Below are 26,570 nucleotides of genomic sequence, written 5' to 3' on the forward strand. Positions count from 1 at the left end.
TCTATAAAAGACATACTTTTTCAGTGTTTTTCTGATTGTGCTGTCGTGACCATAAACATTTAATGTGCTTACAGAGTACTATAGGTCACATGATGTACTTCTTGTTTTTTCTTTTTTATACATAGTAAAAGGTCTGACTTTGGACTGTATTTGCCAGGACACCCACTTCTGGGAAGATCAGCAACTGTCTTAAAAGCTGTTTCTGTTTATAATCTATCCTTTTCACTATAGAATAGTGAATTTCAAATGGCCTTATAACCCTTCCCAAATCACTAAGCAGCAACAGTTGCTTTTCTGAGGTCATAGCTGATATCCTTTCTTCTATCGTGGTATATACACACACCTGAGCGGTCCCGAACATTCATCGGATACATTGGATTTTTATAGAGGTAGTCACATTTCTTGATGACTAGTTAACTTGTTAACTAACTAGACTTGTGTATTTCATTAATTACACATGGTTCCTAATTACTCTCTTGATGATTGTGGAAGCAGGATGGTTGTACTTCTAATTTTTCCCATCTAGTTTATGAATGTTTCCTGTTTTGGGGGTGTAAATTGCGTACATATTGAAATCTGAAATCGTTTTTTTGTTTTCACCTGAGGTTATTTGTGTGTTTATAGAAATTAGTGAGGACCACACTATTGTTCTTTAGGCCATGATTTAAAAAGAAAACCAAAAAACAACAACAAAAACCATACAACTGAATGAGGAAGTACTTTCTTTTTTCCATGACTGTATGTAGAAGATGATAAAACTACAACAACAATGCATTAAGCCATGGCATTAGCAATGGTATATAATGGTATATTCTTTTGGTCCAGAATGCTTGTTTATGAAGTCTATGTGCTTCCTATCAATCATTTTCTAAACACTTTACTGGCCAGTGTAGATCATGAGGGCGGAGCTTCATGAAAAAGGACGGGAAACATTCAAAGGTTGAACTGTTAGACACTATGTCTTGAAAAAAATCACTAATCTCACATAACACAATTTTAATTATGAAGAAGCGAATAAAAATCCATGTTCTATAAGTGTAATATTCTTCACAAGATAAACCGAACACATTCCTTCATATATGTCGTGACTTCTGCATGTCTCTCTGTTATCCAGTTTCCTTCAAACACGTGAGAAGCTCACAGAGTAAACTGAAAACCGTTGCCATTTCATGTACGAGGCTGTGCCACAGCAGCCATTATGCCGTTTATGAAACATACTATTGTAAGCTCATGAATAGATAATTGTGTTTAGAGCGTCACAGAATGACAGCATCGGCACAGACGTCAAGACAATTCACTGTGGTCAGCGTGCGGCTGTCTGAAGACGTCTGTCTGTGTGCGTTTGTGTCTTGTTCATGTCTGAAACACTGGTTGCTTTTGTATGAGCAATTTCAAGGCATAACAGGTAAAGCCTCTGTTTACATGCCAAGCTTCTAGAAAGATGTTTCTCCTGTCTGCTTGTGTTTAAATACAGCTCATTATTGTCTGTACATGCCTGTACAAGTTCTGATCTTACTTTTATATATGGGTTGGCTGGTATAAATGGGACAGCAAAGCGAAACCCACCTTTCTTTCAAAGATGAAAGAAGGCATCAATACGAGGTCCATTTTTTTTAAACAACCATGAATGATCACGCATTCAGCGGAAACACAGCACAAACCCAGCCGAGTACCACAGACATGAAATGCTTACAAGAAATTGAAATGACTAATGCAGCTGCCTATTTACCCTTAAGTGTGGTTGTGTACTAGTTTGTTCCACATCATTTTGTATTTTATTGATGATTTAATGCACTGCTCAAATGGAAGAGCTTCATTATCAAGCTATTGAGAGATATTAGATTTTATCCCCCTCATTTAACATCGCAGCCAGCCATCTATTATAGAATCTGTTGTATAATTTGATTGGCCTTTGTTGTCTCTCAGCTAAGAACAAGTGAAAGAGCATAAACTGGCAGTCGGTAGAATTTAAAGCATAACAGGTAAAAAATAAAAGCAGTAATCATTACAAAGCACTTTTCATTACAGAGTTTTGTGGAAATATTGCATGTTGGTTTGGTAATGTTGAAGGAGAACTGATGTATTTATCGCCATCAATTTGCACAGAAGCAATTACTAGTTATATTACAGAGATGGAATTTTCTCTCATGATGTACACATCGTCATCACATCAAACACTCCATGCTTACCATACACACTACGTACAAAATGTTTCTCTCATAGTCATTTAGCTTTTTATGGAGGCTCAGTGGCTAGCGTGCTCGTCTCGCCTCTCTGGGGATGGGGCTTTTGACACCTCCGCCCCTTTGTTCGTAGAGTTTGCATGTTCTCTGGGTACTACAGTTTCCTCCCAAGTCCAAAGAAATGCGGTGTAGGCTGAGTGGCATCTCTAATTTGTGTTTGAATGAAAGTATATGTGCAAGTGGTACCCCGCCTTGTTCTCCAAGTCCCCTGGGACTGGCTCTAGGTTCCTGGCAACTGTGTGTAGGATAAGTGGTACAGAAATGGGATGGATGAATGGATATTGAAAGGTTTGTAGCTGCTACAACTGCTCTTAGCTGTTACAACTGCTCTTAGCTGCTACCACTGGTGCACAGTCAGTGTTCTAATTCATCCAAAATGTGTTCAGTGAGGTTGAGGTCAGGGCTCTGTGCAGGCCACTCAATTCTAGTACATTCTCAGTTTTTGTATATTATGTCTTTATGGACTTTGCGCTAAGGAGACACACTGGCTCCATATTTTCAGTGAAGGGAGATTGTAATGCTGCAGCAAACAAAGACATCTATACAATTGTGTTCTTTCAACTCTGTGGCAACAGTTTGGGGAAGAACCAAATTTGGGTGCAATGGTCAGGTGTCTACATACTTTTACAAAGATTTTTTTTAAAGTTATAGCACCCCACAAGTAGTCAAATGTCATGAAAATTGGTGCATACCCACGACTGGTAATAGCAAAAAAGTGTACCAAGTCTGGCATCACTCCAACAAAGAACTCCTGAGAGATGACTCACTTCATGATAGATACTAAAATTGGTGGTGATTGCATCAGCAGTCTAGGATTAATACACAAAAATAAAGTTTCCAAAATGGTGGAAAATGTAATATGGCAAACTATTTCACATAACCCACGGATTCGTAAGAAAAAATGCTAAACAATGCTAGGACAAAAAGTTGTAAAGCTTGATGGATGGATTAACCCCAAAACTGGTGCCTAGATACCTTGGACTGTGTTCTATGATAGTACCAGATTCTACCTACATCAACCTAGGACTTTTATGGTCTGCCATAGAAAACTTTTAAAAATAATAATAATAATACCAAGATGGGCAAAAAACAAAAAGGCTGACACATGGGTTTCATGCTTTTCCAGCTAGGGTTCTCTACTCTGATCATGCACAAGAAATTTGGTTGAAATATCTGCTTTGGTGCCAAAGTTATAGGCATTTGAGGTATAGCGCCCTCTATAGAGGTATTTGTGGCCAAACTTCCGGAAACTTGGTAGGCATCCAATATCCTCTCTATTAATAAAGTATACCAAAATTTTGGCATCATTCCAACCAAGCATTGCTAATATGTTTCGCTTCCCCTTTTGGTGTCTTCGTCATGACATTCATTGGATGACAGCAGCCACATCGTTTGACCCAGCAAAATTCTTTGCATAATTTTGGAAGAACCCTCTGTAGATGATTCATACTAAATTTGGTGGTAATGATCTAGGACTAGTTTACAAAAGTGGGTGTTTCGAAAAATTCAAAAGACAGAAAATCCAATGTGGTACAAATTAAAGCCAATGGGTACATTCAAATCGTCATGAGTCAAGGATTTAGAAGAGAAACACCTCTATTAATGTGTCAAATTGCTTAAAAATCCACCAAGGGGTTCTATAGGCTGCCATAGAACCTCATAAGTATTAATGATGATAATGAAAAATTCTAACAATTAAAATAGGTACCTTGCACCTTCAGTGCTTCGTCCCTATTAATAATCATATCAAAAAATATATTACATATTAAAAATACACAGAAACAATACTTAAGTATAGCTAGTATTGTACCCTCAAGTATTTTCCAGCCAAGCTAAGAAAAAACCCCTGACGTCATTTCCCTAAATATTGAGGAACAAGTGCAATTTCTAGGCACTCTTACATGAATGTAGCTTTTTAAACAAGCAATTTTAGTCTTGAAATGATTTCTCATTCACCGAGACAATAAGCATGTTCTCCTCTTTTAGCAAAAAATAAATAAATAAAATTGAAAAAGTGGATGATTAGTGTCCTAATGGATCACTCACTCATAGTTAAGCCCCATAATGCTGGAGCACTTGCTAATACTAAGGCACTTCCTCACCACTCATCTCCCCCTTTCACATTCATTCTGCCTCTCTATGATGGACCAGCCAACATTTAGATGTCCCAAGAGCTGGTCTGTAATGCCTGCTAATGCACTCATCTCCCCCTCTTACATTTGTTCTGCATCTGTGATGGCCGTTCTACTCATAACAGCTCACTTTAAATTCACTTAAATTCTTGCCAGTACAATCACAGTACAATGTAATTAAGCACCCAGTAGGAACAATATGACACACTGATGTTGGATAACAACCCAGAATCAGATGGGAGAATTAGAGAGAGAGAGAGAGAGAGAGAGAGAGAAGGGGGGTGAGTGGGTTGAATGGTGTAGTGACTCATGTCTCTGTTAAACATAACCGCAAGCATCACACAAGCCACCAGCCAGACACAGCTGAAGCTCAGTAACCTCTCTGGCATTACTAACATGAAAGATTAACCTATGAGACTGAATTTAAATCCTTCAAACATGTGTCTTTGTGTTTTATTGACTAACACCGGCAGCACATGAGACATGATTAAAACAAGAACCTGGAGTAAATCCACAACATACATACTAAAGCTATTTTAGCCTTCTGCAGCTTTTCCATAATTCATTCGATGTCCATCTTACTATAATAAATAGTTTATTTAATTTGTTTATCATAAATCTGTCATTATTTACATATTTAGTTTTGTTAAACGTACATATTTTACATCAATGGAAATCCTGCCCTTTTCTCAGCCTAGGGATATACTGCTTCTTGTATTTAAATGTAGTTTTTATTTCATATTTACCACAATACATCACTGTAACATCTTTTCTGAGGGACACCACAACTGTCCCCAGTGAAAGAGGACTTTTATCAATGAATTTCATTTTATATAAAAAAAAATTCTTTTTAGTTCCCTGGTATGAAAGTCTTTAACATGTAACCTCCATGTAAGTGTATAATTAAACATTACTAGGGCAGTATGGTGGTGCAGAGTGGACTGTTCCTGCCTCACAGCTCGAGCTTGTGATACATGTGAAAGATGCTGCTAGGTGGATTGTCTGTGTTAATGTGCAACGGATGGCCTTGTGCTTGCCTCAGTGCTTCCTGGAAAGGCGATCGCATTGGGACCCTGAGCAGGAGAAAGCGGTCACTGAATATGAATAAATGAATGAAGGAATAAATAAACATTACAATCTGCTAATCACTTTTAATAAAAACCACAACAAATATGAAACAACGGAAATTAAATTAGTTATCAGAAAACATTTTTAACATGTTTTAATGTTAAAGTGCACTTTAAAGTATATAGGCTGCTCTTAACAACCATTTCTAGATTTGTTAATGTTAAACAATATTTACTTTCAGGTTGTTAGTCACACACTTTAACTGCGGTTTGAAGCTCTGCTCTTCTTCTTGCCTTTCTTAGGGGCTGTGTAACTGGATGTGCGGTGTTCCTTTCGATCATATTCATCATGGCCTTCCCTTTTGGGGAAATAAAAAATAAATAAGTAGAATTAGTCTATAATTAAGAGAATTGGCTCATCGGGTAATATAGTAGAGTAGAGGCAAAAAAAAATAATTATACTTGATATATAAAATAAAGGAGGTGTATTCCATAAACATATTCAGGGTTCAACTGCACATGCAATTAAATGAATATGCAGAATATCATAACCTCCATAAAATACACAAATATGTTAACAATTAAAGCAGCAGTACCAACAAGTTTTGATCTTCTTGACACTAAATGAAGAAAAACTATTACAGACATTTGACCTTGCGATGCTCTTGACCCTCTCAGTTCTTCTACTGGTTGCAATTCCATATAAATCTTACAAACAATCAACTGCCTGTCTAGAGATACTGTGCCAACAAGTTTCTTAGACAGACACATAGATGGATGGATGGACAGAAAACCTACTGGCAGAGGTATAAAACCTAAATCAAGGTCAGCAGTCAAAGTTCTGACTTGGGTACACTGACTACAGCAACATTACAGGTGAAGGGATATTTGATCAGATGATGCTCTTTACAGTAACAAGTGCAGTTATTCTAACCTTCTGCAAATAACCTACAGTTGCTAGATGGCCCATTTATGTGCTTTTGCCTAAAGCCAGATAGCTGAATATTACCACATCCATTATATGTAACTTTTTTCTTACAGCATGCATAAAAGAAAAAAAATTGTAAGTCTTCAGATTCACAGCTATAGGAAATGAGGTAAAGTATTTTCATTTATAACTGTAGGAAATGAAGTATTATTATTTACAGCTATAGGACGTGAGGTAAAGTCTTCATATTCATAACTATAGGAAATGAGGTAAAGTATTCACATTCATAAATATGAGAAATGAGGTATTCTCATTCACAGCTACAGGAAATGAGGTAAAGTCTTCACATTCACAGCTATAGGAAATGAGGTATTCTTATTCACAGCTATAGGAAATGAGGTAAAGTATTCACATTCACAATTTCGGGACATAAGGAAAAGCATTAACATTCACAACACTAGGAAATGAGGCATTCACATTCATACTATGTGTCTCCTCATTCACAAATACAGGTAAAGAGGCAAGTATTCAAACTTTACACAACCTGAAAAAAGAAAATATTCATTTTGTTTAATGGTCTTTACCTAAAACAGCGGTTGCAATACAAGTCCTGGTCACATGTGTGGCACCGAATGGTGGCATCTTGATTACAGATACAGCACCAGGGCAGCTCATCTTCCTCATCATCATCTTCCTCATCACGTGCATTACCCCGGTTCACAGAGACAGCAGCAGGTTTTGTTTTAGATGCCTGAGATGGAATATAATACATAGCAAGAATGTAGTAAATACATGTCAGGCAAGTGTTAATGAAGTTTAAAAGTGTGCTAGTTGAAGCTGAAGTGCCCCCCTGTGTCTAAAACATGAATTACACCCAATCTCTCCCAATGTGGCATTCTAACCCACCGCCACCCCCCACAATAAAAGTCATTTTTGTCAGATGTAAATATGGCAAGCAATATACACCTTTGCAATAATTCGCTACCCTGTTGGGCTGTAATTAGCAGGAAATGTGGACCATATGAAGAAGAAAAAATGTGCACATGCCCTGGCTTGCTGTGTGATAAACTTGACAGACTGAGGGTGAGCTAGAAAGTATGTAGGACTTTTGTTACCTGCTTCTTATTGGAATTGAGCTTTTCTTCATTTCCTGGATCACTGTGTTCTAGAGGGATGTTATAACCACTGGCCTCATCTAAGGCAGTCTCCTCTGACATCTAAAAATAATCCAACAATAATACAAAGGGTAATAAATGACTAAATGAGAATCAAGTTGTGTTTCATTAATAGTGATTGATAACTGAAAAAAAACCTCAATAACTGAAATGATTATAAACATTTTTATAATGGCAAGAACAAGTCAGCTTCAGGGCTGGGTGATATGACCATGGTTACGCCATGATGGCTATCATCTGTATGTGCACAACGTTTACAAAACTACTGTTTTGGTCACAAAGCTTTACATCTTGACACATATGAACTATAAAAATGTCACCAGGTATAATTTTGTTATATTGTATGTACCTAGTCATCATCATTAGTGTAGGCAGTTAATAATGATACACAATGGACATGAACAAAATCTGACAATATTTCTAGACATTTATATTGTTATTAATACTTTTCAGTTATGTGTGTATACAGACCCTTTTCAGGATCCTGGCGATTGCCTCCTCCTCAGTCTCTTCATCACTGTCAGGCTGCTGGAAGTCTGTCATAGTGACTGAAACACACAAACACAGCCATACTTAACATTAAAAATTCCTGAACCAATGAATGTAATGCAGTTATATTTTGAAACTATTCCGGTGGTAGCTCAAGTGGTTAAGGCTCTGGGTCATTAACCCAGAAGATTGGGTGTTCAGGCCCCAGCACTGCCAAGCTGCCACTGTTGGGCCCCTGACCCACCCTGCTCCACAGGTCCTGCATCATGGCTGACCCTGTGCTCTGACCCCATCCCCGAAGGATGGGATATGCAAAGAAAGAATTTCACTGTGCAGTAATGTATATGCAACAAATAAAGACAACATAACTAACTTACAATAACAATTACATTATGATGAACAGGGTCATGGTGGATCAGGTACCTATCCCGAAAACACACTCTGGAAGGGATGCTAGTCCATCACAGAGCACCACATGTATACACACACATCTATGTGTGATTTATCTTAGTCAGTCCATGTGCTGGCAGGTTCTTGGTAGATGGGTGAAAACCCAGAGAACCAGGATGAAATCCATTTGAACATAAGGAATATGCACGGAGACTCCGCTTCTTCTCCACGGACATTGAGCTAGTCCGATTTGTCAATTTTGAGCTACAACATGCCCTAATCCTACAACACAATGCTGTTTATCTTCGTTCTAGTAGATATTCTGTCTGTTTAATCAGTTTCTGTATTACGAATGTGCCTTTTAGATAAACACAGTTAAAATAACACATTTAAGAGGATATATTGATGTGATATTGAGCTATTAAACTCATACTTTTGGTCTGGCTCACTTGACATTGGACTGCATGAAAAGTGGCCTGTTATATGATGTATGAAAAAAATGATTAAAGTCATATATAATTTAGTCCATAGGAAATATTATCACAGTGCCGATAATCAATTATTCTTCGCTTGTTCTTTTAATTATATGTATGGATCTGAGAGCAGAGTTGAAGGTATGTGTTGCTACTGAATTCCCAACTTTCACAATCCAAAGATTTTCACACTACACCTCCAGCAAGGTGAGGTTACCTTTGTCTGGGTCTCGCCCCTGCAGCACAGCCAGTCTCTTAGCTACATCAAGAAGCTGGCTCTGGCAGTTTTCCCCACGTTTCAGCTCCTCCATGGCCTCGGCCAGCAAGCGGCTCTTTTCCTCCTCCATCTGTTTGAGTGACAGCTGCTCATCATCCAGATTCTCATCCGCTGTCCCGCTTGATTGCTTGTTGAGATCGTTTAAGGGTGTGACTGGATGCTCTGAATGATCAGCTATGACAGTGGAACAAAATGGCCAAGATATCTGTGAGCGTAACACTAAAAAAAAAAAAAAAAAAAGGATTGACCTGCAATAAAAAGGACAAATGAAACAAGACTGTGTAATAAATACCATCTGGACACTGATGTCTGTCAATGGCAACTTCCTCTGTCATTTGCGTGATCAAATCATTGGCCTGTTCGGTTTGAGTCCTGCTATCAGGCGGCTGGTGAACCTGCATACAGTAAAGCCGTGCTGATTGTACTGAAACTGAGACTACATTTTTGGACGTCAGAACACACACATACATGGTGTCTCCGTTATGGTATTTGTCATGATGTAATAAACAGATAAATGCTACAGGGAGTGTAGGAAACAGTCACACTCCGATTCGGACCACAGCAAACATTTCCTGTGCGAAAACCACTTATGACAGTATTTCTGAAATAGCTACACTAATAAACCTATACAATAATGGTATAACTAACAATATTATAAGAAATAATGCATCCACCTGCATCATGTGCTTGAAATATTCAACAAGAAATGTAAAGCAGTACAGCCAAAATTTCAATACAATATAAGAGAACATTTTTATTCCTTTTGCTTCAATAAAGTTCCTTATAAAAGGTATTGAATATATCTTCTGTTTAAACCTTAATGCATACTAACAAGCTGACATCACTCCAGGTTTGAATCTTGTGGCTGTTGCTATAAATTGTAGGATCAATTATCCAGATGTTGATGAACTCATTTGCATAGAATTCAGACAATCTTTATATAAATGTTGCTTGCTGCATTTCTGTGTTGTTTCTTGTTATCCGGGGTTAACAATTAATCCTGGCTATTCATAATCTGATGTTTAACACTGTACCTTCCTAAACCCTGGGTTAATGGTCTGATTTCATATTTGTCCTGTTACTAATCATGAATAAATACAGCATTCGACTACTTTAAATAACGGCTTGTCTCATGCTTTTACATCAGTGAGAAAAACTTTTTGCCACATAAATATATATATATATATATATGTATTTTAATTCCTTGTGTTTACTTATACAGTTGAACATGGCTGGCCAGAACTGTAAAACTCTTCATTCTGTAGACACTGTAATAATATACAGAAACCATGAAACTATTTGTCTAAGGCTTTTAACAATAAACATTGTCACAAAACAGCTTCACAGAAATTTAGAAATAGAAATTTAGGATATAAATTATACATTTATAAATTCATCCCTAATGAGCATGCCGAAGGCAACAGGACAATGGAGAGGAAAAACTCTCTGAGACAATTCAAGGAAGAAACCCCAAGAGTCAAAAAGGAACCTGTCCTCATCTGGGTGACAAGGGATAGCGTGATTATAAATCATTTCTAAAGCTGTGTACTAAAATTGACAAAAAGTGCAATTGTGTAACCAGGAAATTCATTCTAGTTTTTAAACATGAAGTCTATCTTGCTGAAGTTCTCAGCTGTTCATTGATGAAATCTGTTATCAGTTGAAGACCATAATCTTTATTTTTTCTAAGTGAAACCCTTAACAATGTAAATAACCCATAAGAAACCATTTTGTTTATCATCTGAAACTGTGCCTTATACGTACTGATGGAGGAGCTTGGGAAGGAGGTGGTCTTCCTTGTAAAGCAGCCAAGCGGTCTTCCATCTCTCGAGCTGAAGGAACCGGCTGATTCGGAGCTTTCAGAGCAGCAAGACGAGTCTCTATGTCCTTCTCAGATGGTATAGACTCTGTATATGATGAAGTGGAAGCTGTTTGTCTGGTGAACTGTACATCTTCACTGTGTTAACGCATGTGGATCACTCTTACTTGGTTTTGTTTCCTCCTTCAGTTTCTGAAGTCTTTGTGCAATGGCTTGGTCCTCCTTACTAAGATCCTTGGCTGATGTACTACTCGTTCTGCCAGCATGTCTTGGAGGCTGATGAGACTGGGACTGTTTGGCTTCGAGGGCAGCAACCCGCCTGCAACACCAAGACAACGTTAACATTATCTAATGACCTGGAGTGATTCAGAGAAGATTTCGACATGCAAAAAGCTTCTCAGCTCTTACTTTTTGTAGTTTTCAGGTGGTGACCATCTTGCAGCATCATTCTGTTTTCCACCACTACAAATACAAAAGAGTATTTATACATCATTTCATCCACAGAGCAGATTATAATGCATTGGTGTGTTAGAAAACAAACCTTGTGAGATTGCCATGGCACTGCTTGCAGACTTTTTGCTGAGTGTTACCGCAGCGTGGCACCAATGCACTAAACGTCAGACAGCCTGAACAAAATGAGCGCCCACAGTTTTTGCAGCCCAACTGTAAAGAAATGAAATGTTCATTAGTTCATATCAAACCGGAACGAAATCTACACTCACCATCTACTTTATGAGGAACATACACTACATTCATACAGTTGTCTAATGAGAATGTAAAAAAAAATCATGCAGCTACAAGTCAAGAACTTCATCAGAATGAAGAAAAAGTGTGATCACTGTGACTGTAACTGTGGCATGGTTGTTAGAAATGCTTATTGTAGATAAGAGAGGTCAAAAGAAAATGGACTGAGTGTTTTAATCTGTCAAGAAGTCGCTCAAATAATCACTCTTTACAAACGTACCAAGCAGAAAAACATCTCAGCATTCACAACAAATCATATCTTAAGGTACAACAGCAGAGGAGCACATCAGGTTCCACTCCTGTCAGCCACAAGAATCTGAGGCAGTCATGGGCAAATAATCACCCAAATAAATCCAGTTTTGGTGAGTCTGCTCCCACTGTAGCCTCAGATTCTTGTTCTTGGCTGACACGAGTGAAACCTGGTGAACTCTTCTGCTGTTGCGGCTCATCCAGGTCAAGGTGTGATGTGTGGTGTGATGCTGTTCTGCTCACCATGGCTGTAAAGAGTGATAGTTTACTGTAGTTTCCTTGTTAGCTCTAAGCAATCTGATCATTCTCCTCTGAGCTCTCTTACAAACAAGGTAACAACCCTCGCTCACAACATTTGGAGTAAACTCCCAGGAAAAAAAATCCAAGGGGATCAGCAGTTTCCGAAATACAAATATGCCATGGATAAGATCAGAGATCAGACTTGTCCCCAGATGTTTGACGTGACTGTGATATGATCAACTGAAGCTCTTGACATGTATCTGATTATCTGCTGCCACATGACTGGCTGATTAGATAACTGTCACCTCTGTAAAATATGGAATTATCCACCAATATTTTTCACGAAATGTTATCCATTTTATATGCTCTATATAGAAAAACAATATACATACAAAATAAACTGTAACAATACTATGTCTCCCTATACATGCCACTGTGAATAGATTTGTAAATCATTTTTAAGTAATATCACATCAATGTATCCCTTACATAAGATATCAATTCAATTCTAGGAATACATATAAATTATTGAATATTTTTTATTACTCATCATACAAACAAACAAACCTCTTTTTTGAAGAGAGTGAACTTTGAAGTACATCCATAGCATCGCTTATCCATAGCTGGCCTTCCACTGGGACTGTTTCAATTACAGTCAATCCACCAGGCTGTATTCAACACAACAGACAATTCCAGGTCAATGACTGAACACCTTTTTTTTTATAGCATTATCAATATACTTGGAAATACACTTAACAACTTCATTTGTTGCCAAACTAAACTTACATGTTTAATGAAGACAAACTGATCATGCACAAACACCAAAATTCAACTACACTCCCATTTGGCAAAGAGGAAAAACACGGGAAATGAAAACATGACTGGTAAGCTCACGGGAAATGTAGTCCAAGTAAACATATTAACAGGCAAAAATGTCTAAAATTATCATGTTATTTTTTATTTAATAATAAATTAAACGTTTTGTATTTACACAAATATACACGAGTCTGCTATATCTAAACATACACCCCAACATAACCGGAAACTGTTTCATCAAACTATTTTATAAACTACATTACCCAGAATGCTTTGTAAAGCGCAGGGTTCGTTTTTCAGCCGCGTAATGATTTAGCAGGATAACGACAAAACCGGAGGTTATACTAATTTGCAAAAAATATCGACATTAAACAATGTACAATATTTATCAGAAAATAATCTGTAATTCAGAGTATTTATTTATAAGTGCACGCCGGAAGGTTGGGTTGGGTCACATGAACAGAGTTTACCCAATCAGAGCGCTGACAGTCTCCTCGCGGTTTTGGTTCAAATCTGCAGAGAGACGGATCTGACCAGCCTACAACGGTAAAAAAAAATAATGAATCAGTCAATAAATAAATGCATATATGAGTTTGTAATTGATGGATTGTTCTGTCTAGATATTGATTATGAAAGGGAAAGTATTGCGCAGGGGAAGAAAATGATGTAATTACTGTGAATTCTTTGTTTGCAGTAAGCCCTCTGATTAGCCAGCTAACACCGAGGAGCTTAGGAGCTGGGAACAGACACGCTTCTCTAAGTGTGATCACAGGTAACTATAACCTGTTTATGTGCTTTCTCAGCTTGATAATTTTCGTGCATGCAAGCAGAAGATAGTAAACCCTCATCCTTGGCTGTTATTGAATGTACTTGCTTGCAAACTGACAGTAAGATAACCATCCAGCCATAACCACCATTTAAGCCTCTTGCTTAATACTGTGTAGGCCCCTCGCCCAAAATAGCTCTGACCCTTCGAGGCACCAAGACTTTAGCAGTAGATCCTTTAAGTGCTGTAAGTTGCAAGGTGGACCACCTTATTAGATTGCTACATGCTCCAGTTCTGACGCTCCAATGCACCATGGGGGGGAAGGTAATCCGGCAGAGGCGGTGTAATGCTCTGGGCAATGTTTTGGTGTGTCCTGGCGTTCACGTGGATGTCACTTTGACATGTACCACCTACATAAACATTGTTGCTGAAAAAGTTCACCCCTTCCAGGGCCATGGTGTTCCCTTTCAGCTCCCTGTCACATTACAAAAATCGTTTAGGAATGAGTTGAGGAACATGACGAAGAACTCAAGGTGCTGACTTGGCCTCCAAATTCTCCAGATCTCAATCTAATGGGTGTTTTTCCGGGTGTGTCGGCCTTTGGGTGTGTTTTTGTCTCTGGGTGTGTCTCCGGGTGTGTCTCTTGATGTGTGTCCAGGCCTTGAATGGTCAGAGCTGTTTTGATGGCTTAAGGAGAAGCTACACAATATTATAAAGGTGGTTTTAATGTTATGGTTGAACTGTGTGTGTGTCTCTGTCTTGGTGTGTGTGTGTGTGTGTCTCTGTCTGGGTGTGTGATGTATATCGTTACAAGGCCTGAAGTGAGCAGCTGCATTTTTGTTGTCAATTTACAGCATTTAAAATGAAAGAGTTGAACTGAAAAGTTACACACTAACTAATTAGCTCATCATATGTGAGCTATTCATAATGTACAATAGTTCAACGTACAATACAGAACAAGAATCATGTCTTTAGAAATTGGACTTAAAGTATGAATTTGCTTTGAATTTGTGTCAGATCATCTGAAATTGAATTTTAATTTGCATAGATTATAAAAGATCTAAAATATGAAGTAACATTCAACATAAGTGTGTGTGACTTGAATGTTTTAACAGTGCAAAATGAAGGATGAATATAATTAGTTTTCCTAAGTGTTCAGTAATTCACATTTTTATTTGCTTTATTTGGTCCTCTCCCACTGTCCGAAACAATCTTATTTAAAATGGTAGAATCTTTTCTTTGTTATAAGATAGATTAAATGTATGCTTTCAAAGTGCTCTGAAAATTGGTCTTTCAGAAATTGGAGTTTTAGTACGTGTCTCACAGTGTTCTGGACATCAGTATTATAAAATATTTAAAAAGTGTAAAAGAAATAGTTTGGGAGATATTCTTCTTATCATTACATTGTCCATCACTCTTGGATGCGTTGTGATTCATATCTAGACAAAACATCATGATTATACAATTAAACACTCTCTTGTGTTATGTACACTGATCAGCCATAAAATTATTAGCAGGTGAAGTGAATAACACTGATTATCTCCTCACCATGGGATCAGTGGGTGGGATATATTAGGCAGCAAGTGAACATTTTGTACTCAAAGTTGGTGTTAGAAGCAGGAAAAATGGACAAGTGTAAGGAGTTGAGCGAGTTTAACAAGGACCAAATTGTGATGGCTAGACCACTGGATCAGAGCGTCTCCAAAACTGCAGCTCTTGTGGGGTGTCTGCAGTGGTCAGTATCTATCAAAAGTATCCTTTATAAGTGTAACTTAAAGGATCTGCTGCTAACATTTTGGTGGCAGATACCACAGCACACCTTCAGGGATCTGTGCCTTGATGGGTCAGGGCTGTTTTGGCAGCAAAAGGGGGACCAACACAATTTTAGGCGTGTGGTCATAATGTTATGCCTGATCTGTGTATGTCCAGCCCCTGAATGTGACTTTTTCTCCATTCTGTAGTATTAGCTCTTTAGCAAGAAACCATTGTTCATTGTTGTGTTTTGGTTGGTGCATGATATGTAGTTTCATCCTTATTGCCCAGTGCCCATTGCCTAGTTTCCGCTAAAGGAAAAGCACTGCAGTAACAATTAAGTTGCGGGGGGAAATACAGCCATTATTGGCCATAACAATGACAAAAAAACCTGCAGAAATCCTGAAGGGACTGATTCTTGGTATTTTTTTAGTTCTCATACAGATCTGTGAGATAAGCGATGTAATGTGCCTTTTCTAGTCTGTCGGCTGTCAGCTAACAATGGCGGAGGGAGAGGTGGAGTGGGAGTTATGCAAAGAGAACATCCAGCCTCTGAAACGTGGCCGAGACATCTCCACCCTGCACCAAGCACTCAGCCAGCAGCAAGAGGGCACCACTAGTGCCATCAACCAACAAAAGCAGTAAGCACTTCTTTTCTGTTCTAGATGTCATGTTGCTACTCACCGAAGCCTTGTTTTGTGACAATGACTTCACCTGTAAGGGTTTGTTTTTCCTGTGGTAATTTCTAGAGCATACGAGTTAGAGCTTCGGATGTATGATGGAGATGACCCTCTGGATGTCTGGGATAGGTGAGATTATCTTCAACATTATTCGTAGGTGCTTTTCAGACTGGGCAGGTTTGCTGTTGTCCGAATCGGAGTGTGATTGTTCCTGGTGCCCTGCAGCGTTGGTTTGGTTTTTAGATTCACTTGATTATAATGAACCCTGGTGCATTTAGATTCATTTTCACAAACTCACACGAAGAACACATCCTCACTCACCATATATATTTTTTAATTTATTTATTTATTCTTCAATTATGTGCTGTAAAAAATGTTGTGGAAACTACATGATAGCATCACATGCACAGGTTGCTTTACTTCCTGAGTGCAGACCTGTGTACCTGTTCACGTTCACAGGAATCACAGCACAGTTCCAATGGAAGCGAACTCACATCACCTCCTACAGGTGGCCTCGGGTTTAGTACCGCTGTGCATTTCCTGGTCCTCATGACAGCTTTCACATTACAAATTTTTCATGCAAACCGCGCTCCGTTTCAGACTAAACTGCCCGTGTGAAAGCCCCATTAATATCCATTTGCCATGTGACCGAGGAAGCTGACAGCCTTTTGCTTTTTCAGGTACATAAAGTGGATAGAACAGACATACCCACAGGGTGGTAAGGACAGCGGTTTGAATATTCTTCTAGAAAGAGCAGTCATGAAGTTTACAGAAGAAAAAAAGTATCACAACGATTCCCGTTATGTTGACCTTTGGATCAAATTTGTAAGTATGCTTACATAACAGCATCCCAGTGCCCCCCCCTTCATATACACACTTGATGCAATAATGTCCTTGTGATCTGTTGTTTTGACCTGTAGACAGAAAGCTGTTCTGATCCACTGGATGTCTACCGGTACATGCAAGCTCAGGGAATAGGGACAATGCAGGCGTCGTTTTACATTGCATGGTCTGAGGAGTATGAGAAAAGGGGAAACTCACGGATGGCGGACAGCGTATTCCAGGAAGGTTTAAAGTGTGGGGCTGAACCTCTAGACAGACTACAGCAATTTCACAAGTATGAAATCTATTCATTTGTTATAGAAATTGATTTTCATGATTTAATGTGATTCACAAAGCCCTTCAGACACCTCCGACATAACCGTAAGCAAATCCTGATCTCTCTCCCCTCAGGGCTTTACAGGCACGTGTGTGTAGGCAAATGATGACATCAGCACTTAATCAGGAACTCGATGATGAGCTTCATGATCCTCAGAGGGCTTCACTCGCAGAGCTGAAAGCCAAAGGAAAGAAGAAAGCTGTTGCTCCTATCAATAGGGTGGCTGGAACTGTAGGCTGTGAGTAACTGATTTGCTAACATAAAAAAGATGAATGAGATGCAAATGATAATATGCAACATTGATAGCTTATTAATTTCTTTCTGCACAGATGCCAGGGGGCTGCAGTTTAAACAACCACTCAGGCCAGGTCAGAACAGTCGACTCGTGATATTTGATGAGAATAAGGAGCACCCTGAGCCGCAGGAACTCAAAGAAAGTTGGCCAGCCCCTCCAACTGCTAGGGCCAAGGAGAATGAACAGAAACCTGATAAATGGAGTAATGCTAAGGTGCATGGCATGGCATTCATTTGTGTTTTATTTTAATTATGGGAAAAAGTCGATCTATAAAGTTCCATTTAAAGATTTTATTTTCTAACTGACGTGTGTGTGTGTCTGTCTGTCTGTCTCTGTCTGTCTGTCTCTGTGTCTGTCAGTACTAGTATTATCTTGATCTACATCTGAACACATTAACACTGATACTTTCTCTCTTGTTGCCAGTTGCCTCAGAAGTCCCGCTTTGGCCACAGTGTCATCGCTCCGCCACCCAAGCCAAATTTCCAACCCTTTGTTGAGGAGAGTGATCAGCCTCCTGTTGTGTGAGTGCTCTCTGAGATACCGCAATCCGCTTGTCTTATCACGCTAACACATGCCAATTAGCCCTTGAGCATTTGGATTTTAGTGTACATGCTAATGACTGAATAATTTATGTCTAGTTTATCTTAATCATTGCCTTCTAGGACACTTGCGGTCATGTTTAAAGCACGTGTTAAAATGGGCCTTGAGTCTCAAATAGCTCCCTCTTGAATAGATAATGCATTATATAGGATGAGAAGCCTTCATTTCATGCCCTATGTATAAACTGTTTGTATTCCTGGTGCAGGTTGTCCCTCAACAAGTAATGTTCGGATTGAAAATGTACAACCCTACTGATTCTTAATGTGGCCTGATTCTGCTGCTGCAGACAAAATCTCACATTGTGGAAGAACTGAGTGACAAGTTGAGAGAGCTTAGTGGCTCCTGAGTGGTGCAACTGCTGTTTGGAGGTTGTAGTTTTAATCCTAAAGTCAAGTCAGTGGGGTTCATTCAAGATGCTTTAAGTACTCAAATTTCACTTTTTGAAATTTAAGTACTGGAAAATAGCCATTTTTATCCAGTGGTGCTTAAGTATTTAAATGATTAAAACTACTTTTTGATAAAATACAAATATGACCTATTCAGCCTACTGGTGGTCCAGTGGTAGGATCCCTCGCTCTCATTACCGCGGCCCAGGTTCGATTCCCGGGCAGGGCGCTAACCCAGCCACTGAAGCCGGGTCCCAAGCCCAGATTAAATAGGAGGGTTGCATCAGGAAGGGCATCCGGTGTAAAAACCTGTGCCAAAATTGAAACATGCGGACTAAATGATCCGCTGTGGCGACCCCAAACCGGGAGCAGCCGAAAGAACAATAAATATGATCTTTTCACTCAAAAAATGACACACTGCTGTAGCCCCTTCTCCTGTTATTCACGCACTCATTTAGACAGCTCATGATGAAGGAAAAACAATGCCTGGCTAAAATTACCTTCTTGAGACACAACTGTATGTATGTATGTATTTATTTATTTAGATTGTTTGTTTATTTATTTATTTTTTTAAAAAGGAAAATGTTTGAATGACATCTCTTGTATAGACCTTTAAAAACAAAAAAATAATGCTTGAAAAGTCCTTGAAAACCCAAGAGAGTGTCTGACTGACATGTAAAGTAACCAATCACAGTTCGTTATGTTTAGGGGCGTGAAAATTTAAATTTGAAACAGACCGATGTGCAACCACAGATCATCCATTTAAGAAAGTCGTGCAATTTAGAAAGTCTGTACTGTGACCTTCACGTCAATCTGATCCTCGTAAGCTCTCGTTTTAAACAAGGCAGCCTCCTTCTTCCATGAGGGAAGTAGAGCATCATGACAGCTTTGTTTCAGGGAGGATTGTTAAAAACACAACCATACACGTTTCCTGGAAATTAGGTGACTACTTCAAAATTCCTAGTGTTTCCTATTTTGTGTGCCATATGCATCAGGCGTTCAGCCAGCAGTTAGTGGGCGTGACGTCTAATGCTAATACTAACAGTGAAACAAAACACTGTTCCTCCTGGTCCTTGGTGTGACATAAAACAACACTGAGCAACATTGACACAGACCTTAATCTGGCTACACAGACCTACACAGAACTTTATAAAGTGCATGTGTATGTAAACGGTACAAGACAGTACAGTACAATAATTATAAGAACAGGACAATAAGAGAAAATAACAGTGATAAAGTTCTTGTATGGATGAAGTATCATATGTAGCTTGTAGTGCAAATAAACATAATATAATAACAGATGGCTGTAATTGTAAACATACAAACAGATTAGCCATAATATTAAAACCACCTGCCTAATATCATGTAGCTCCCTCTTGTGCCACCAAAACAGCTCTGACCCGTGAAGGCCTGAACTCCACAAGAATGCTGTGGATTTGACACCAAGACATTAGCAGCAGATCCTTTAAGTCCTGTAAATTGTGAGGTGGAGCCTCTATGGATCTGAATAGTTTTGAACAACTGAACAATTCTTGCAGTTAGGCTAATTTTGGCATCTCTGTTTTAGAGATGCTCTGACCCAGTCATCTAGCCATCACAATTTCACACATTTTACCTGCATCCAGCACATCAACTTTGATAACTAGCTGTTCACTTGCTGTGTAATATATACTTTGACAGCTTTCACTGTAATGAGATAATGAATGCTATTCACCTGTCAGTGGTTTTAATGTTACGGCTGATCAGTTTATATACACCGATCAGGTATAACATTATGAGCCGTGAGAGGTGAAGTGAATAACACTGATTATCTCCTGATATGGCATTCTTGAAAAGTCCTGTTTTTTAAACACAGAGTCCTGTGTAAGCAGGAAATAAACAGCTGTTTACTGATTACTATTATTATTGATTACTGAAATGTGTTTATCAAAGACTTTCAGTGTGTGTATACACATGATTTTTAATTGGATTATGCTGTTCTTCCTGCAGAACCCCATGTAAGATAAACCCAGCAGTGAACACTGTTCTATCAGCCAGGAAGCCGCGTCGTGAGGAGCAAACACCACTGAAGAGGCTACAAGAGTTGCAGCAGCACATGCAGCTCCAGCAGGAAGATGAGGACAAAAGTGGAGAGAAGAGCATGTACTGCAAGGAGCTGCTGTTCAGTGGGGTCACCGAGCTTTCCTTCGAAGAGCTGCGTGCTGAGCGATTCCGCCAGAAATGCAGCCAGAAACCGGAAACTGCTTGCAGCGAAGAAGAGCCTCATACTAGTCAAAATGACTGACCAGGGCATATAGTTTAGATTTAGACAGTCAGTGTTGTTTTTTTATGTTTGTCCTGTTGTTTGTAGCTAAAGAAATAGAATCTGAGGAGTTGTGGTGTTGTTGATCGCTGGTAATGTTTCAGTACCTGGGACCTTCTCATTCAAATATACTGATGCTTGACCGATGACCAGATTTCTATTTCTATAGTTATACTTATCCATGTGTTTTTGTACATATAGTTTTTTTATATATAAAACCACTCTCACTGTCTTGTTGTTTTAGCAATTAAGTGGCTGTCTAGTATAAACCTTTTATATTAAAAAGCTCTTGCAGTTTTTGAGCATGTTGACACTGCTACTGTATGACCTACACCTTGAAGAGAACAGCATTTTAATAAACACAAGCAGTTTGTAAGCAGTGCTCATGGTGATTTTTTCACAGGTGGCTTGTTGCATGAAGAGAAATTTGAGGCAGATGTGCCACTGAAAAATTTCGTCCTATTAATCATTTATACACTCAGAGTAATTGCTTAGTCATTAGGAAAGAAAAGGAGGACAGAACATGTAGTGACAGATGAGAAGTGCACAGCAGGAAAATCTGTAATGTTAAGTTGACAGTAAAGAGAGTTAAAAAGGACAGACTTGACATCTTAGTCAGGTTTAAAATGTCAGTTTTAGAGTTAAGCAAAATGTTGCCTTTTTTCTCTGGCTGTATGAGGGGAAATATCTCTTTTTCTGGTTACCTTTCAGTGGGAAAATGAAGTAATAATACCTTGGTGGTATTTTTTTTTTATACTTTACTCAATACACTGAAAAATAAATTAAGATGTTCTACTTAAACTGAAAGGGGAATGTTGATGTAGGATTTTATGTATAATAAATGGGGACATCTGACCTTCACATCCAATTGAAATTCTGTTCAATTCAATTTATTTGTATAGCGCTTTTAACAATGGACATTGCCTCAAAGCAGCTTTACAGAAGTATAGAAACATAGAATGTTTAAAGTTAATTTACTATTTAGCCCTAAAATGAGCAAGCCTGAGGCAACGGTGGCAAGAAAAAAACTCTGAGATGATCTGAGGAAGAAACCTTGAGACAAGACTCAGAATGGAATCCATCCTCATTTGGGTAACACTGGACAGTAAATAATGTAACTGTGGATAATCTCCTTTCTACAAAGACCAAGAGCTCTTGAACTAATAGGTCAGTGTAGTTTCTGAGTTCATTATAAACTTAGCACTAATTCCTTCCTGCCGAAAGCTGATGCAACAGCAATTCAAAGATAGTCTCCAAGTGGTTCTATCCCCAGCAGCAATGAGCACCACCAAGCGACGAGACTCCACTCAGGGGTTGAGCATGTAGATGGGTCAGACAGGTCTGGAAACTCAGAACACTGGGAGTTTGGGAGCAGGATGTATAGCTCAACAGAGAAAGAGAGAGGAAAATGAGAGAGAGAAAAAATCCATATGTGGTTCTTCCTCAAACTGTTGCCACAAAGGTCGATGCAAATAATTGCAGATAATGTCTTTGTTTGCTGTAGCATTACTATTAACCTTCACTGGAACTAAAATGCTCAAACCTGTCCCAGCATGACAATGCCGTTGTGCACAAAGAAAGCTTTATTAACACATAGTTAGCCAAGGTTGTAGTGAAAGAACCTGAATGTCCTGAATGAACACAAATCTCCACCATCAAAATCTAGTGGAAAGCCATCCTAAAAAAGTGGAGGTTATAATAACTGCAAAGTGGGAGAAATCTGAAATATGGGTATGATAGAACGTGTGTATGTGTGTTTATAGGGACAAACCGATGTCTTAACAGTGCTGAAGTGCTAAACAGAAACTCATTGGCCAAGTGTTTTGTTTTTCACACTCTCCATTCTGTGTAAACTCTAGTGGCTGTTGTGTGTGAACATCCCAGGAGATCAGCAGTTTTCTGAAATATTCAAACCAACCCATCTGGTACTAACAACCACGCCATGATCATGCCATAATCAAAGTCATTAGGATCACTTTTCCCCCATTCTGATGTTTGATGTGGACATTACCTGAAGCTCATGATCTGTATTATCATTTATTCATTGTGCTCCTGTGATTGGTTGATTAAATAATTGCATGAATTAAGTACCTAATAAAGTACCTAATAGAGTACTTAATAAAGTGGCCAGTGTGTTTATATGTGTATATGCTTTTTTATTTTTTTTTTGTGCTGCTTCATTTTTAAGATGCTTTAATGTCATTTTCCTAATTTTGTCCTAATGGCTCACCTAGAACTAACATTTGTTGCTGATGAACAATGATGAATAAATATGAATAACAACTCATGTTCCTTGTGTTTATTAGTTGTGTTTGAAACTCTAAAGCATGTTTTAATGCAAAGAACCTTGTGGATGTAGTTGGTCACCCCTCAATTATCAGGTTGAGGATTCTTCACAAGGTGTGGTCTTAGATAGCTTTGGTGTGCATTATTGTTGGAAGGAAGGAAACCGTCTCCAGCTAGCTCTTATCTGTGCACCGACACACTACACTCAAAAATTGCATGCAAATTAAAAGATCTGGTATGATTTTATCTTATTTCTTCTTTTTTTTAACAAACGCCTGCCATCCACCCCAGCTGAGGTAAACTACTGTCCAGTGGCCTGACCTTTTTAGTGATGAAGTGGCTTGAGAGACTCATAAAGACTTTATTGGATCCTTTCTGTCCAGCATTCTAGCTCACTGATTACTTACCTGTAACATCCATGAATGATGCCACAGTTTATTTCAAGTTTATGAAAGTACAGGTGGCTTCACCTCAAACAACCTCACACTCAACACTGGAGCACTGTTTTTCAAGCCCTCTGTTGTTCTCTCTATGCCAGGGGTGCCCAATACCCAGGAAGTATGGGTGCAGGTTTTCATTTCAACCATGCAGAAGACACTCCTGAGTCTAATGAAAGCCAAGATCAGCTGATTAAACAGCTGGAATCAGATGTGTCTCCTGCTTGATTGAATGAAATTCTGGCTCTTTGCGAATCAGATTGGGCCACTGCTTTGTACACACATAGCTGTATAGGTCTAACACCATTGTAAAGTTTAACACTGTGTTGGTCACCAAAAAAACACATAATTTATGATTCCAAGTTAATAACCTTTTTGTAAATGACAGGAAAACTAAAGACCAAAAGAGAACATACACAGTGTACACATCAGCATGGTTTTGTCTGCAATGACAATATGGAAGGTGAGAAAGCATCTTTATCATCTCTGACATCTCCACACTCTCCTCAAGTCCTTCTACACTGTCACCATAGACAGCATCTTCCCTAGAAACATCACCACCAACTACCGTGCTGAGGACCACAAAGCCCTGCAGAGGGTGCTGAGCTCTACTGAATGCATCATCAGGTCAGCACTGCCAGCCTGCAGGACATTTACCCCAGGTGGAGCAGGACTAGAGCACAACTTAAGACAGGGCTGTTGCGATGGCTGTGGTGTGGAAATTATGACGCCTCCTCTATCACAGAGACACTAAGGAGAAGTTTCTTCTTTCAGGCCATATTATGAATAATATTTTACCTCCTCTGGCCACTAAATGAACACACACACACACACACACACTGTTCACACATCTCACGTGGTACCTTTGCACATAAGCACACACAACTGTATATATTCTGTACACACCCACACACATACATACATACACACATGTTCAAATGTTTGAGAACAATAATGAAAATTGTTGTATTTTGCATTTATTGTGAAAAGTAGAAATATTTGCAGAATTTCTTAGTATTCCCCTTTTCCTCTAATGACACTGTGCACTCGCTGGCATGGACTCCACGAGCTTGAACAAAACCTTATGATCCATTTTAGATCAAATCATCTGATCGCATGCTTCACGAGAGGAGATCAGACATCTGGCATTTTGTAGAAAATAGTTAACATGCTCAGTATCACATTTAAATGAACATAGAATATAGTGCAGTCTTGCATATTTAATATGTAATGTATTGAATATTTACTCTGTTTTAAATATTTCAAAATTCTAAAACCTTTGTTTATTTCTAATTTTAAATGTACATAGATATTTGTTTATGTGTTTGCTGTAGCTCTTGTTGTTCTTTTGTAGCACTTTCTATACATTGTCTTTATTGTCTGTTTATTGTTAGATCATATGCCCAGCCTTCAGAGCTGTTACATGTCACTTGACTGCACCTTTGTACCTGCTATAAATGCTCATGTGACAAATAAACATTTGAATCTTGACTCATTCACTGGAACTTATTTTTCTGATGATATACACAACTATTGGCTAATAAAAAAATAGTGTGGGGAGGAAACAAGCTATTTAACTTATAATCATTGATATGGTAAAATCTTATCATATCTTGTAAGATGATTTATGACAAGCCACTGTCTGATTATCTTCAAGAGAAAGGAAAAAAGCGAGCCTGGTGAGTAATTATCGTTGCTATAACGAGAAATAATTTGTCCATTGCAGTCAATTCAATGCAATCTTTTTTTTTATTAAAAATGTACAAAACATAATGCCAATCTTGAATAATCATTCATTCTGTGTGAAGAATAAAGGGAATAAAATATTTGATTCCACTGTTGATGGAAAATAATCCACTTTGGGTGGTCATGGCCATTTTCTTTCATGTCAGTCCACATCACATTACCCTGCCAGGGATTATTTTTCTATAACAGCACACTCTGATGAATTTTTTTTTTTTTACATAATTACTTTTGGTCATCTGAGTGACACCAGGAGTTTCCACTTCTTGACCACACTTACAGCCAGGATCATTTCTCACACAGAGATATAGCAACAACAAGGGAAAAAGCTTTCTTTATTGATGTTAAACCCAGAAACTGCTGTTAAACCCACAGGCTTAACAGCAGACAGGCTTCAATAATAGAAGTATACCATCAGACCTGTGTGTTTTAGCTAGGATGTGAAAAACAGTGTAGAAATAAAAGCACCAGAGCAGACTGGAAGACTGGGTCTGGGTCTGAGCATCAATGACTGTGTGCTTGTTTATTCTTCCAAATCTATATGCTGTCAGTCATAGGGTTAACCAGCTCAGGTATTTCTGATTTTGAGATGAAAAGTCTCAGATAAGTAAAAAGTATTATCATTTTTATTAGCCGTCCTAATTCAAATGACATGCTTCATGAAATTAAAATTATTTCACTGTCTATTCTGCTACCTTTGCATTGGTTAGTTGCTAGCGCAAAGGGAATATCTGAGGCAGGGACTTTGCGAGACACTTTTTATTTAATTTTGCTGCTAAATCATTGTCTGATGAGGTGGATTACAGTCTGAAAATATTCTTTCCTATTCACTGAATGTTATCATTTACATCACATGAATGATTTAAAGCATGACGGCTGACTGTAATGCGAGTTGAAGAGAAAAAAATATCCTGTACATCCTTTTCAATCACATGCCCCGCCCCTTCACTGTGCTCCTCCTCTGTACTCTTTTCCCTGTGGAAACCTCCACTTATAGACAGGCAATAATTCATAATACCACACTGTGGCTGAGGACTGAGGAGAGGAAATGACCAGGCTAACATTAAATGAGGACATCCCGTATTCCAGATCCTATTTATCAGATACTTGATGTTAGCTTTT

General features: G+C 38.6%; 2 protein-coding genes across 5 annotated transcripts; one reads left to right on the forward strand and one right to left on the reverse strand.

Moving 5' to 3' along the window:
• Positions 1-4,841: 4,841 nt before the first annotated feature.
• On the reverse strand, positions 4,842-13,159 carry zfyve19 (zinc finger, FYVE domain containing 19). Of its 4 annotated transcripts, none has more exons than XM_058399925.1 (13): positions 13,013-13,159; positions 12,794-12,894; positions 11,535-11,656; positions 11,402-11,455; positions 11,161-11,312; positions 10,939-11,081; positions 9,467-9,569; positions 9,115-9,348; positions 8,017-8,093; positions 7,486-7,587; positions 6,955-7,121; positions 5,701-5,801; positions 4,842-5,448 (listed from the first exon to the last, which is right to left on the reverse strand). In XM_058399925.1, the coding sequence occupies exons 2-12, from the start codon at positions 12,845-12,847 to the stop codon at positions 5,702-5,704; spliced, it is 1,308 nt and encodes a 435-aa protein (XP_058255908.1). In that variant the 5' UTR covers positions 12,848-12,894; positions 13,013-13,159; the 3' UTR covers positions 4,842-5,448; position 5,701. The 4 variants fall into 4 exon arrangements, with proteins under 4 accessions (XP_058255908.1, XP_058255909.1, XP_058255907.1 ...); XM_058399926.1 differs by having other exon boundaries at positions 4,842-5,469; XM_058399924.1 differs by having other exon boundaries at positions 4,842-5,469; positions 5,679-5,801.
• Positions 13,160-13,455: 296 nt separating this feature from the next.
• On the forward strand, positions 13,456-21,366 carry bub1bb (BUB1 mitotic checkpoint serine/threonine kinase Bb). The gene is made up of 10 exons (XM_058398305.1): positions 13,456-13,588; positions 13,737-13,814; positions 16,041-16,201; positions 16,310-16,369; positions 16,921-17,065; positions 17,161-17,357; positions 17,474-17,637; positions 17,729-17,907; positions 18,118-18,215; positions 20,670-21,366. Exons 3-10 carry the CDS (start codon positions 16,062-16,064, stop codon positions 20,962-20,964), a joined length of 1,278 nt encoding a protein of 425 aa, XP_058254288.1. The 5' UTR covers positions 13,456-13,588; positions 13,737-13,814; positions 16,041-16,061; the 3' UTR covers positions 20,965-21,366.
• The last annotated feature ends 5,204 nt before the right edge of the window (positions 21,367-26,570 follow it).

The sequence above is a fragment of the Hemibagrus wyckioides genome, linkage group LG09, assembly GCF_019097595.1.
Source record: "Hemibagrus wyckioides isolate EC202008001 linkage group LG09, SWU_Hwy_1.0, whole genome shotgun sequence".
In the NCBI taxonomy this organism is placed as follows: Eukaryota; Metazoa; Chordata; class Actinopteri; order Siluriformes; family Bagridae; genus Hemibagrus; species Hemibagrus wyckioides.